Source organism: Ictalurus furcatus, chromosome 6 (genome assembly GCF_023375685.1).
Source record: "Ictalurus furcatus strain D&B chromosome 6, Billie_1.0, whole genome shotgun sequence".
In the NCBI taxonomy this organism is placed as follows: Eukaryota; Metazoa; Chordata; class Actinopteri; order Siluriformes; family Ictaluridae; genus Ictalurus; species Ictalurus furcatus.
Window position 1 is genome coordinate 32,263,777 of NC_071260.1, and position 15,561 is coordinate 32,279,337.

The window sequence follows — 15,561 nt, forward strand, 5'->3', positions numbered from 1 at the left end:
GATGCAGAGCGCAGGACGTGGAAACTAAACACTGGAACAGCTGGATTCGGGACTTTCCCTGAGGAAGGAGAGTGCACGCGAATGTGTCGGCGATATCTGCGCGTCTGAGGCAGGACTCGTCTCCTCTTGGCTTTTTGGATGCTGTGCAGATCCTCCCTTACTGTTCCTCCGCCACGAGAACGGCTGTGCAGCGCGCAGATCCGCCGCGTCTCGCCGTCCTCGCGTCACTTCTCCCCTGCTCGCATCTCTCTCTCTCTCCCTCTCTCTCTCTCTCTCTCTCCCCCACCCTCCCCTCCCCTCCCCTCGCGCAACACATGCGATTTCCAGAGTCTATCTTTCACACGGACTGTGCGTGGCGGCGCCCTTTGATACCGACAAGACACCGCACGAGCCCCACGGCGACTATTCCAGCACGTGAATGAAGACGCCGAAGCCTCGGTGGATACCCTATTTTTCTATGCTCCGTCCCGGAGAACTGATCGCGTCGTCTGACTGTCCCTCTCATCCTTCTCCTGATTCTTATTATTCTTATTATGCAAACGCAATAAGGAGCTCTCCTTCATCAGGGTGTCTCTAAGCTGCTGGATCGCTCCTCGCCCAAATCAATGTGGTTTCTTTGGAACATTTTCAGCAAAGGAACGCATATGCTGCAGTGTCTTTGTGGCAAGAGTCTCAAGAAGAACAAGAACCCAAGTGGTAAGCGGGCTGCAGTCGGCACCTCTGCCGGCGTGCATGCACACACACACACACACACACACACACGGTGCAGATCCGCAATCACGCATATTCTGTGCAGCAAGTATAGTAAACGCAGAAGTCTTGTGGGTGGTGGTGGTGGTGGTGGTGGGAGGTGGTGCTGGGTTATTAAGTTTGCTGTAAAAGCTCCAGTGCAACACGAGCTGCATGATGCCCCCAACTTTTGAACTAAATCTCACAGGTATATGATCTTCCTGGGCTTGCAAATGGTGCTCAAGCATTCGCGTTGTGTTTTGGAAAGGTGCTCAAATATCTGGTGTCATTCCAGCGGTGCTGCAGCAGTCCCTGCATCACTTTGTCCATTAACCAGGCTCCTCACTGGCCTGAATGTTTCCTAGAATGCAATTAGTTGCAATGCGTGTGATGTGTACAATGTGACCATTTGTATTGTATTGTATTGCATTGAGCTGCAAAGGTGCCTCTCTGACCATGAGCTCGTTTGCAGACTTTTTTTTTTTTTGCCTGCAGTTTACTTTTGTCCTGCGTGGAACCAAGCTGCAGTTCCTTTATCTACACTGCACAGTGGTTAGAAATACGCACAGAATAAACCACCGGTGCATTTCAACAGGCGCTTTCCACCACCACCACCACCACCACCACCACAATGTAATTCAACTCAGAAGATGCGACAAGAAGCAGAAGTTGTTGTGGCTGATAGAACCCCCCCCCCCACACACACACACACTCACACACACACACACACACACACACACACACACGCTGCAGTGTTGTGGATCACAGTGATTTTCCTCCGTGCTGACACCGCAGGACGTTTATTTTGTCTGTTTTTTTTTTTTTTTTCCTCTTTCTTCTTCTGTCCTTTTATATCACCAGCGCACCTGTTTAAATCCCAAGTCCTGCTTCTTCAGGAAAGCCCTCAGTGCACATTTTGTTTTCCATGCTCGAACACACTCATGTTAAGCTCATGAAGGCCTTGTTAATGAGCTGATGAGTTGTTCCAGGTAGATGAGAGGATGGGAAACACTGAAACGTGAAACTTGACGACACGGACTGCCGGGAAACACTGGCCTACATTAGCCCCTACTTAGCCGTGCATGTAATTGAGGTAAAAGATGTTCGGTGCCAAACTCATCAGCTGCAGCATTCGTCGGGCCTCGTGACAGTGCATCGTCAATTTCGGAAAGAAGCCTAATACTTCCTGCGTCTGTACTCGGAGAGTAAGCTCGCACGTGGACGGGAAAAAAAGCCCTTATTTTCTACAGGGTAGCAGCTTGATGTTTACTTTAGAGTAACACGGATGTACATGTTGCATCAGAGTTTGGGCCTGCTGCTATCACACAGTACACAATTTCTGTTCCTCACACTTATTTATTTATTTATTTATTTATTTATTTATTAAGTGAAATGTGTGATTCATCACCAGATTCATATGAAACAAAGACTCATTGTACTGTCGGGACAATGGATATTTTAATCTCTCTCTCTCTTTTTTTTTTTTTTGGTGGTTGTTGTTGTTATAATTAGAACGAGTTACATGAACACGTTTTGTAAGGTCATAGCAGAATAAGACGACAAGCCACAAAGTTTGACTACAGTTTGATTTGTGGTCACATCCAGAGGGACACGCACCGTGCCTGCTCGGGCGTGAGCTTTAGATTCATTTGCCATTGCAATTGTGGACCTTAGCAGCTTGGTGATAATGAGATGAGGAGAGTGTGTGTTGGGCTGTCTTGCTGGATAGTCTTCTGCCCAGTCTGTACTTTTAGAACTGTAACATGGAGCAATAAGGACATGGGAAGGAGAGAGAGAGAGAGAGAGAGAGAGAGAGAGAGTTGGCGCTCTCTGTACACTTCAGTGTTGCATAATGTTTCTTTCTTGTCGTCCTTTATGGACAGTACATTTGGACAACTTTTTAAAACTATACTTTCGATGAATGCCTTCTGCTCCAGCAGATGGCACTTTCAGATAGCCCCTGTCATGGAAAATGTTTGCCTGGCAGCCATAAAGTCTTGCACTTAACAGTGCCAGAACCGTTACCGTGTGAATGAGCGTGTTTGCTGATGCTATAGACACAGGGTAAACAGAGGTTTGTTTTTGGTTTCCATGGAACTTAGCATTATGGGATTGAAGGAATCTGCTCCGCTGGGAGACGGGGCAGAGCTCGTTCTGTAACGCAAGCATCGTTTAATGTCCTGTCATCATGGAGGATTTTCATCATATTCATCTTATACAGTAGCAGGCATTTTTTTTTGATCAGTGTGCATTAAGAAAAATAAATAAATAAATAAAAGTCCAGTTCTTGGGACTTACTCACCTGCACACGTTTAAACATTTCCTAACTTCAAACACAACTAATCCAGTACACAAGTTTGCAAAAAAAAAATAAATAAATTTTTACACGACACTATGAGCAAATATCCGTCTGGCCAGTAGGAGTGCAGTAGAGGCGTGTTTCTTCAAGGCCTTCTATATGCGTAAAAAGGCACAAAAAGAAGAGTATTTACACACTTGAAACACATATTTTCACAGGTTTTACTACCTCACAGGTAAATACTAAAATCAAAGGTACATTATCAGATTGTTTTAGGTGTCGAACTTTTCAAAAACATGCATTGTTGTGGGACATCAGGACTACAGTACCCTGGTATACAGCACTGAACATCACCTGGTTCACGTCACACATAACATCAATTAAATTCTTATAACTTGTATGTATTTTATTACTATGTATAATATGTTGCTGAGCACGAATGCTACATTTATACGATAGCCATCAATATATATCTACTGTGTATATATAGATACGTAATACTAAACTGTTAATATAACGGTATAAAATATTATACTTATTTTATACGACAACAATGTTGAAGTCTCTATTATGATTTGTTAGGAAGTGTTGTTAATGTGCTGGTTTTAATACATCGCAAACACAAGCAGAAAAAAGTAAACAAGCAAAATAATGCATGCAATTGCTTGTACGGATTGGGTAACAATGGATTCAGGACTTTTGGTAATTGGCACTTATCTAGCGCTTTTTTTAACCTTAGCAGTTCCAAAGTGCTTTACACTGTGTCTCGTTCACCCATTCACACACACACACACACACACACACACACACACACACACACACACACCAGTGGTAGCAGAGCTGCCATGCAAGGTGTTAACTTGCCACCGGGAGCAACTCGAGGTTCAGCGTCTCGCCCGAGGACACTTCGGCACGTGACTTTTCATCAAGAAGGAGCATAAATGTTGCAGAGTTACTGTAGATGTTTTTCTGAGCTTTCTCTTTAAGAGACGTTTATTTATCGGTTGTGGATGGAGTCTCCAGTGTCGGTGTTTTAAGACAGTTGCGAAACTGTTGCGTGAAGTTTTCAGGAGAAAGCAGGAACGTCTTCAAGCAGGAGGACTTTGTCTGAAACGTGACATGTTTGTGTGTGTGGTTTTTTTTTGTTTCATTAACTTTAAAAGAAAGAAAGAAAGAGAATTGAAGAAGTATAGAAGTACTATAAGAGAGAGGACACAAGAAAGACTGTTTATAGCTGCTATAACATAAGCGATAATAGGAACTCATTGATTCATGGACTTTAAAGTTACACACCAGTAGAGGTGAGAAAGGTATAAAGAGAACAGAACACCTGTGTATTTGTAGATATTATAATAGTGTAAACATGTGGGTTCTTTTCACCCTCATCCGTTATCAGAAAAGTTTGTCATGATGAGTTTCTTCAGTTGAATCCTGGCACTGTTATGTGCTGATTAGTAACAGGTTACTGTAGTTCCCGCTGTTTACGGAATTTGGGTCGCCACTCAGTTCATACATAATTCTTTTCTTACAGTAATGATGACTTTCCTGCCGTGAGCTCTACCTCCCTTAGCATAATTTAACCGATTTGAGAATTAAAGTACAGTGTTAGCAAAAGATCCAGTATGTGCGTGGTGGCACACAGCCCACTACCAGCTAGGCGCTTCTGTGGTCTCACTTGTGCCTCATATTGTTGTCGTGTCACACTGTGAAACAGATTTGCAAGACGAGACCTGCATGCAAGCAGATACAGTGCCCTCTACTAATATTGGCACCCTTGGTACATATGAGCAAAGAAGGTTGTGAAAAATGGCCTTTATTTTTTAACCTTTTGATCTTTTGTTCAAAATATTCACAAAAATACTCTGCGGTCATGGAGATCAAACAACACAGGTTTATCCAAAAAAAAAAAAATGTCTAGAATGAATGAAATGAATTCCCATTTCCACCATCAGGGCAATAATGAAGAAGTTCCAGTCAACTGGAGATGTTATGAATGAACCTGGAACTGGACGTGTGTCTATATCGTCTCGACGCACCGTGAAGAGGACGGTTCGAGTGGATAAAACATCTCCAAGGATCACAGCTGGAGAACTGCAGAAGTTAGTTGTGTCTTGGGGTCAGAAAGTCTCCAAAACTACAATCCGAAGTCACCTACATCTCCACAAGCTGTTTGGAAGGGTTTCAAGAAAAAAGCCTCTACTCTCATCCAAAACCAAACTCGAGCGTCTTCAGTGTGCCAGACACTACTGGAACTTCAAATGGGATCGGGTTCTACGGTCAGATGAAACCAAAATAGAGCTTTTTGGTAATAAACACCAGAGGTGGTTTTGGCACACAGAGAGGTAGCCATATGGAAAAGTACCTCATGTCCACGGTTAAATATGGAGGTGGATCTTTAATGTTTTGGGGCTGTTCTTCTGCCAGAGGACCTGGACATTTTGTTAGGATACATGACATCATGGACTCTATCAAATATCAACAGATATTAAATGAAAACCTGACTGCCTCTGACAGAAAGCTTCAAATGGGCCGTGGTTGGATCTTCCAGCAGGACAATGATCCAAAACATCATCAAAATCAACACAAAAATGGTTTACTGACCACAAAATCAAGGTCCTGCCATGACCCTCCCAGTCCCCTGACCTGAACCCCATGGAAAACCTGTGGGGTGAACTGAAGAGGAGAGTCCACCAGCGTGGACCTCGAAACGTGAAGGATCTGGAGAGGTTCTGTATGGAGGAACGCTCTCAGATCCCTCGCCATGTATTCTCCAACCTCATCAGGCGTTATAGGAGAAGACTCAGAGCTGTTATCTTGGCAAAGCGAGCTAGCACAAAAGTATTGACTAAAAGGGTGCCAATAATTATTGCACACCTATATTTAACAAAGATATATTTTTTTTATAAACCTGTGTTGTGTTTGCATTAAGCCAAAGCCCTCTTCGATTCACATGCGTCGAACATGAGTACAGCTAAAAGGTCTCATTTACCTAACAAACATCACTGGGAAAGCCCGTGCAATTGTGATATCGCCAATTCAAGTAGCGTTCCACAAAAAAAGTACAAACAACTCCTCAAATTGCATATTTTGAAAAAAGCCAATCGCAAAATCACAAAAAAAAAAACCCCTCCACGAAACTCTGCACAGACTCTATGACCTTCCTGGTCAGGAGAGTACTATACATTCAAGTGAAGCTTTAGTTAAGTAAGTCTAAATCCGCAGGTAATTGCTTCACTTCTAGGCTGATTAAGCAGTTTGAGTTGGCACTTCAGTCACTGTATTATCGCTTATACTGCTATAATGCTGCAAAGTGAATCTGGTTACCAGAGAAGATACCGTCACGATATGGCAGTGAGTTCTGCGATAGTAAAAAACTGACTTTCTTCAGTCTGCCAGTTCCCTCACGAGTTTAAAGAAATGTCTAAGGCTCTTCCAAGACTACCCGAACAGCCATGCGAAAAGCTTCGGCTTTGCGGTGGATTCGTTTCTCAGACAGCTTATACTCATGTCTCTGTGGCATATCACTAAATGAGATGACATTAACTGACAATCCTTCAGAGTGACCCTTGGCTCTGCACGCTATGCGCCGTACACTTATCGTCTATTATCTGGATCTCTACTACATGGTTATGACTCATCAGAGATGCGCAGACTTGTTTCAGGGAACAGCGGGGTTACTATCATTTTATCGGAGCGCTGATTTCCTTTCCGGTGTGCATTTGTAGCTTTTGGAGGAACGAGAACTCGGATGATTTGAAGCAGATGATAAAAAACAAAGCGAGATCTTCTGGAATCATGTCACTCTCCATACCATTAGGGGATGTGTGCAGCTTTGTTAATTTACACGCTGTAACAACACCAACACTTGTGGTTTTGTGTGTTTAAATGCACGTGTTTCTGTGCGAGGTCCAATTTTTTTCAGCTGCCCATAAGTCCCCAGTGCACCGAATAAATAGTTCATGTGCCTCGTCTTTAATATTGCATCAAAGCAGGCTTAGGCAGCCAACACATATCCCACAATTCACAGCATTAGTGACTTTCCAATTGTGTTTAAAATAATGTTGGGATTAAGGAAGGAAATCTTTTGATATTAGTAGTATGTGCTAAGTTGCGTAACATTTACTTTGTATTGGTTGTGTTTTTTTTGTGTTTTTTTTTCATCAGATCCTCTTACTATACAGGTTGTCTTTGTAGGTGTAGCATTACAGAGTGTAACCTGTTTGTTGCTATGGAAATAGTGTGACCCCTCCCACCCCATCCATCAGAGGAAAGGGACCACCATAAGACGAATAGCGACTAGATATTCAGTGTAGCTAGTAACCAGTTTAATATCAAATGCTCTCGTGTATTTTAATTATGACCCCTATTTGAGTACTGTATGATATGTGTAATATTCTAAGGATATTTATCTTATGAAAGTTACAAAACCTAGCGTGTTCATCTACATACTGTATAATAATCTGTTGTGTTTTGCCAAGTAGATTAATATAAAGGGAAAATATTTTTCTTCACAAATTGCAGTTGTTATGTATTTGAGCTCCAGAGTGAGTACCGGGCTGATCTCATCTAAAAACTGCAAGCCCTGAAGGCACTCTAGGGTCAGTGCAGTAAGGGACCAAGTGTGAGTATACTCCCCCAGAGTACTCAGCAGTCTCCTGCTGGCCGTGTGTGAGACACAGCTGAAGTCAGCATTGAAAGATTGAGATGTTTCATATCAATTTGGACTTCTGTTGTTCACATTAGGCTGAAAGGTTGATTAAAAATGCAATTGGGCTGGTAGATACTATCTGAGCTTTGGTCATTCTCAAATTTTTCTATGGTTTAATGGAGAACTATTATGTCCCTTTTTACAAGATGTAATACCTGTCTCAGGTGTCCCCCAGAATGTGTCTGTGACGTTTCAGCTCAAAATACCCCACGGATTTCATTTATTATCCCATGCTGTAAATGCCCCTTTTTGGGTGGAAGCAAAATCACGCTGTTCTCATGTGCGTCTCTTTAAATGCAAATGAGCTGCTCGTCCCGCCCCGTTTCCCGAAGATGGCTGCGCCTTTACAGCTCGTGCTTCGGATACTACGGCAACAACAAATCAGGAGAACCGGTATGATGTAACCGGGAAATACCTGTATTCAGCCCTATACGTATGAATTATACAGACAGTAAACGTTTTAGGGTTACAAATGAAAACGACGGCGTAGCTCTGGTCTCCGTGAATACAACCAGAAACGACGGTAACTTTAGCCGCATTAGCCGTGGAATTTCCTAACAGCCACATTTGGAAAGGCGATTTGCAAACATTCACAAAATATAAAGTGCGATACTTATGTCTTCGGGATATGAAGCTGGATCATGAACAGTTGGAATTGATCCATGCTTGAGAATCAACTTTTCAGCAGCTCCTCCTTTGTATTGACCCTCGTTCACAAAAGCCGTCTGGTGTAAAATGATTGAAGGTATTTAAGCGGCACATTTCCTTCAAAAATAAAACTTCTCCGCTGTATCTTCAGTGGCTCTGATGCCGGGACAACATGAAGACTCTTATGTTCATTCTTACAGCCAACAACAGAACACTTACAAAGCTTACGAAGCCGAGACATTCTTCTAATCACTGTTCTCCAGTGCGGAGAACATGGCGGACTGTGTGCATGTCACTCAGGGGAGGAGCTATGCTAATAAGGCAGAGTCTGTCAGCAGTCGTGGGCGGGGCCTGATCCAACGTGACGTCATGCTGGATAGAAAACCATTATAGGGTGGTTGTGTACACACACTGCCGACGCATATTAATGTTCAAACACCATGTAAAAGTGAACTTTGCCTAACTTTAAAGTTAGAGTTTGAGACAGGTTTTAATGACTGTTTAGGTTAATGAATTATGTACAAGTGTGTATTGTGTGTGTGGAAGCCCAGGGACAACTCGTTTCCAGATGGCCCAAAAATAATGATTCATCCAGATTCCAGCATATCTGAAACAATCAAAAAGACTGAATGCAAAATGCTGGACCATCTGGGGGTCCCTAAACATCAGTGTCAGAAAAACTGAAAGAAAAAAAAAACCTTCCTTTAATAAAACCTTACTTCATATCATGTAAAGGACCGTGAACATATCTTACCATCTCCAGAGAGAGATTCTCCTCACAAAATTCTTGATTGTATGCTATTAGCATCCTCATTAATATTCATGTTTCAGTTTAGTCTTCTTTTTCAGTGCCTGGAGTTCCCTTTGTTATTGAGGTGTGTGGTGTCTTCATGCCAAGATCTAAAGAGTTCTGTAAGGCCTTCAGAGAAAAGGTTGTGGATGCCTAAGAGTCTGGCGAGGGATTTAAAAAGATCTCCAAATTATTTGAAATACATCGTTCCACTGTAAGGAAAATCATCTACAAATGGTGCAGATTTCAAACGACTGCCAATTCGTCCAGGACTGACCACCCCAGCAAATTCAGCCCAAGATCAGACCGTCTGATGCAAAAAGAAGTCTCCAAGAACCCCAAAATTTCATCACAGGATCTGCGAGTAAGTCTTGCAAGTGTTGGTGTGAAAGTGCATGCTTCTACAATCAGAAAGAGAGTGCACGAATTTGACCTGCATGAGAGGCGTGCCAGGAAAAAAGCCGTTTCTGTCTAAAAACTACATTACAGTAAGATTACAGTTTGCCAATGAGCATACAGGCAAAGACCAGGGCTTTTGGAATAATGTGCTCTGGACAGACGAGATAGAGTTGTTTGAGCCCAGTAAGAGCAGACTTGTTTAGCGCAGACCAAAGACAGCTTTTCAGGAGAAGCACCTCATACCAACTGTGAAGCACGGTGGTGGAAATGTTATGGTTTGGGGTTACTTCGCTGCCTCAGGGACTGGACAGCTTGCATTCATTGATTCAACTATGAATTCTGCATCACATCAAAGAGCTCTTGAAGATAATGTGAGGCCGTCTGTCTGAAAGTTGAAGTTGAACCTTTTCAGACAGGTTTATCTTGCTTTTCAAATTTTTCTGTCTGTTGCATTCCTTTCCTTTACTTTTTGTAGATTTTCTCTGTAGTGTTTTTTAAATATTTTTTAAAATTTGTTTTGGGTCCTATCTGATCTTCTGCCTACATTCATGCAATCTTGCTCTCTAGCAAAAAGTTTACATTGTAATATTTTTGTATTATGACTTGAACTGACAACTGAATGTCACAGCTGAAATAAAGCCAAAACTGTTTTTTTTTTGTGTGTGTGTGTGTGTGTGTGTGTGTTTGACTATTTTTGGTATTTCAGTACCACTTCAGGTTTAATTTAGCACATATCTCAAGTTGTGTCCAGAGTAATAGACTAGCAGCCAGTGATGCTGATATACCTGCAGGTCATAAAAACACGTTTAATTTAATAACATTGCATCTTATATTTTGTAAGTGTAACAAGATGCTCGCTTTTTAAAATGACATCCAGGTTTCTTACTCTGAAATGCTGATGGGCATCAGCTCACCATGTGGTCCAGATGGAGGGTGACTGTGAACGTGATTTCTTGGGTGTTGGGTGTTGTAGTTCGCGTCAGCCATGTTTGTAGGCCACGTTGTGTTCTGGGAGATGTAGTGTAACGCCGATTCCAGCGTTCACATAACAACCAGACACCGACGGGTATTTTTTGTAGATGCTTTATGTAGTTTGCACAGCTACTTTGGCAAAAACAATAAGATTTCTCAGCATCCTATAGGTTTGAGGCCTATGAATGTGAATAATATCAGAACCATTATATATATCTATATCTTCAATGGATTTTATAATATTAAGAACACCGATTTGCAATATTTTCACCGTTGTTGTAGTATTCATCATACTCTATGAATTTGAATGACAACAATTATTTCTTTTGCTGTAGGATTTGATACATTGATTGGTTTTTGATTTGGTTTTACTTTTACATAAGACGAATACAAATGGTTTTACTATAGCATCAACACTGCTGGGAATATGATTGTAGAGCTGCGCTTCTACACACGATCCCAACTTGCTTTTGGCTGCTTATTGGATTGCTTCAGCGTGCCTGAGAATACAGTTTCCTAGTTTAAATAATTTTCCCGACCGAGTTAACATTAGCTGCGTTTACATGGACAACAATAATCCACTCTTAATCCGATTAAGACCATACTCTAATTAAGAAACTACCATGTAAACAGCAATTTGTACTTACCTTAATCTAATTAAGGTCATAATCGAAGTAAGCAATAATCTAATTAAGACAGGTGGAGTACTCCTGTTTTAGTCGCATTATGGACGTGTAGTAGTGACATGTACACACCTTAATCACATTATGAACGTCGTGTGTGAGTTTTCACCGCATTTTGCGACAGGACACGATCACACACGGCAGTTTTACGGCGAACAAGGGAGTTCGGCTGTGTCCCAAATCGCATACTTGCCTACTATAGGCCTGTAGTGGGGAAAAATACATGTATCTCGGCTACTATACAGACGATAAGTACGCGATTTGGGACACACCCACCGCTTCAAGCAGTTGTCTATTAGCATGTACAGCATGACAAATAATTAACTGCACTTAAAGTGTTCGTAAAAAAATAAATAAATAAAAACACCCAAAACTGTATACGGTACCATAACGAAGACGAACTGTATGTTGATACGTGAAATTCTGGAGGGACGTCGGACGGCGTTGCGCGGTGACGTAATGACGCGGGCTGTTAATCTAATTATGATCGATAACATGTAAAACGGGTACATGACAGGAGTATTCTAAAAGCGACTCGTGTAAACACCTTAATCACAATATTATCTTAATCAGATTAAGCTCAATAATTAGATTACTGCTGTCCATGTACACGTAGTCATTGTTTTTCGCCTTTTGTTTTATGACAGTAGTACATAAAGTCTTAATTTAGCTCCTCAGCTGATTCTCCAGCCCTTCCTGGTCTGAACGAAGTATATTAATGAACTCTCTGCAGGGCAAGGTAGTGCAGAAAAGAACTACCTTTCTTCAAACCTTTCTTTAATGGTGAAATATGAACCCTGGTCACTAATAATAATAATAACCGAATAGTGCTGATGTGCGAGTTTTATTATTATTATTATTATTATTATTATTTTTTTTAATAACTCCTACTTTTACGCAAGTGTCAGGACTGCTGCCGGTGTAATATGTCTCAAATCCTGTACTTTGCAAATCATGCCTTGTATAATTCAGCTGCAGGGAGAGTTATTACAGTGTAATGCTGGAGCAGCCTAAGCCATTCATACAAAATGAGGTTACTGTGTGCCAGACTGTGCGCATGGATCTTGAATAGTAGCTTGAACCGCTGAACAAAAGGAGTATACTATAATATCATTAGCGTATGCTCTTCTGCTTAGATTACTGTGAGAAACATTATGGAAAATGACTGAATAAATGACCGAAACATCCTACGGTAGCAGCGCACCGTGTCCAACATTCTCCAGTGTATATCAGCCCTACTTTGTGCCAGGAGCTTTATATCTGCTCCTGCATGCATGAGAGTAAAACCACCCAAATTTTTCTGTTGAATGTCCAGCTCTGTTTCAGGGTTCTGCATGGATTTGGTGAATATCTAAAGGTTCTTGGCTTTGTAAGAAAGTTTCTACTTGGTACATGGCGTTTTTGCCAGTATGAGCACGTAGAGAGGTTTTTGCTTTCTGAGTGTGGGATAGGCTCTAACAAGTTCACATAGCTATGTGGGGCTTTACTGTAATACTAGTTTGAACATTACATTAGAATTGATAATCATTTAACCTCAAGATCAGAACAGCTTAACTAGGATAAAATAATGTAGCACATTTGAAAACTACTTGGACATGCTTCGTCAGACGCACACCACATGCGGTCAGACGTACAGGATTATGGACCATTTGCCTTCAGCTATAAACAGTTCTATAGAAACTGTAGGTAGTTAACAACAGTTAGTTCTGTTTTCAGCCCCAGCTCCAGTATATAAAATATAAAGCATTGCGATTCAGATAGAGAATCAGGAAGGTAGGCATTTTTGCAGAGTAGCTACACCAAAGGTTGTGTGTTGCGTTGCTGCAGTCTGGGAGAGTGCTCTTGGATGGCTGCCCCAGTGAACTGCATTATACGTCCTAACCAGGGCAAAACGAGCGCCCTTACTGTACCCGAACTTCTCCAAGAGGTCAGAGTGAAAGGTTTCTATCTCAAAGGCGAGACGTGATGGGTGTGAGGTGATGTGGCACGTGCGTGTGTAGTACTGGAATCCGTGTAGCCTGTTGTGTGGCTTAAAGACTGAGCAGAGAGGGTAAAGCATTATGGTAGGATTAGAGGCTGATTAAAGGGACTAATCTATAGCTGTGTAGCAAAAAGTTTGATATTTTGCATCTATTACTTATTGTTATTATTATGTGGTATCCGATTAAAGATGAATATTACAGAAAGGAGTAAAGACAGTACGTATTTTGTTTTTCGAATGTTCGAATGTGCATAATTACTCATTTGTTTTCTCTTTGTTATTAGATAAAATGTGCTTTCAGCTTTAAGGATATCATATTTGTTGCCCTGTGATGGGTTGGCACCTCGTCCAGGGTGTCCCCTGCATCGTGCCCTGAGTCCCCTGGGATAGACTTCAGGCTTCCCACGACCCTGTGTAGGATAAGTGGTACAGAAAATGGATGGATGGATGGATGGATGGATGGATATCATATTTAATTGCATACTGTCTTGCAGTATATTGACCTACAATTTTAGCATCATGTGATCATGTGACCTTTCAGGGCTCTTTTTTACACCGGTGTTTAAAAGCAAGATTGTTATAGTACGTATTACAGTTATATAGCTGAATATAGTTTAAATACCTATTTGAGGAGTTACTGTCTATCTAGTTTGAACGTTACATTTTTAACTGACGAACATTTACTTAATAGTGATCCAGAGCCTCATGATCAGAACAGAACAGCCTCTTGGGAAAACATGAGTCGCATGCTTCATCCGACTTCATCTGAATATAGAAGATTATGGACCGTGCGCATTCAGCTATAAACAGATAGTGTATCTTTCATTTATAAGCATGATGTTGTAATACGTATTACAGTTATATAGCAGGGTACGTGTAGTGAGTTTTTTTTTTTTGTAGGAACGTTCAACAAGCGATATGAAATTTAAAACCCTGTTCAGACAAACAATGGCGTTTACATGATGATGAGGGATGTACAATTACACAGCGAGTAGTGCGTCTCATAACTGCAGGGTCTGGGGTTTGATCAGGAGCTGTACTTGTTCTTGTGTCTGTATGGATTTTGTTGTGCGATTGTGTCAAAGCGCTTCTCTTCACATACAAAATAATCACATGCCAAGTAACGTACTGATTTGCCGATGCAAGAGTAATTCGGAATGACTAGGGTGAGAGTTAGGAGAAGACGAATGTGGGTGTTTTGCTCAAACAGGCCTATTGCACTTGGCAGTGGATGTCCTGGGCTCCCAGAACCAGAACAATTTCCCCAGATCTTCCCCCATGATCATTTTCCACCAGTTTTACAAAGAGTTAGCCGTAAACACGTGGAATGATGACGTGCCAAATGACTGATTTATAGTTATGGTCAATCATCCAAAGAGTTTACCGACTTTTAGCGTTAATAACAGCATTACAAAAGCAACTTCATCCCCTTTGCCATCGGTAGCCTTTTCCATCCGAAAAAAGCATCTCCCAGATTTAGACTGAGAGAAAGTTTTGGTCTCATTTTGCATTGACTCGTGAGTCATTCCGAACTGTGAACACGGGGCAAGCTGAGGAAAGGAGGAATGTAAACAGAACCAGTGCGTCCAGCTTATTTTTAGGCACTGTTTCCTCACATGAACAATACATTTGCTTTATTCACTGTGTTTAAATATATGTGTACTAGACATATGCATCAGGACTGGGATCCCACAGAGTCCAGAAAAAAAATCCGCAGGAGTGGAGGCGATCAAATCATGAGGCTTGTGGAATAAAAAAATAATACCACATTCATTAGCAAGGGAGCGTATTGAGTGCTCGAGTGGTGCTGTGTGACCCGTTCACCATGTTCATTCATTCATCTTCAGTAAGTGATTTACCCTAGCTAGGGTCATGGTGGTTTAAATCATTATTTTGGTAATATTTTGGAAAATAGGACCAACTGGGTTTGCAGGTACAAATATAAATATAATAATTACATATAATAATAATTTTGTGCGAGTGGACGGGATTGGTCGGAATTTCTGTGAGAGTGGACGGGATTGGTCAGAATTTCTGTGAGAGTGGACGGAATTGGTTAGAATTTCTGTGAGAGTGGACGGGATTGGTCAGAATTTCTGTGGGGGGACGGGATTGGTCAGAATTTCTGTGAGAGTGGACGGATTTGGTTAGAATTTCTGTGAGAGTGGACGGGATTGGTCAGAATTTCTGTGGGGGGACGGGATTGGTCAGAATTTCTGTGAGAGTGGACGGGATTGGTCAGAATCTCTGTGAGAGTGGACGCAATTAATCAGAATTTCTGTGAGAGTGGACGGGATTGGTCAGAATTTCTGTGGGAGTGGAGGGGATTGGTCAGAATCTCTGTGAGAGTGG

At 41.6% G+C, this 15,561-nt stretch overlaps 1 protein-coding gene across 1 annotated transcript in view; it reads left to right on the plus strand.

Annotated features, from left to right (window-relative positions):
* The first annotated feature begins 575 nt into the window (after positions 1-575).
* The window catches only part of fgf14 (fibroblast growth factor 14), a 142,386-nt gene continuing 127,400 nt past the window's right edge, over positions 576-15,561 (plus strand). Inside the window, exon 1 of the mRNA XM_053627713.1 lies at positions 576-696. Within this exon, the coding sequence (XP_053483688.1) occupies positions 606-696 (91 nt within the window). The 5' untranslated portion in view covers positions 576-605. The remainder of the gene's footprint in view (positions 697-15,561) is intronic.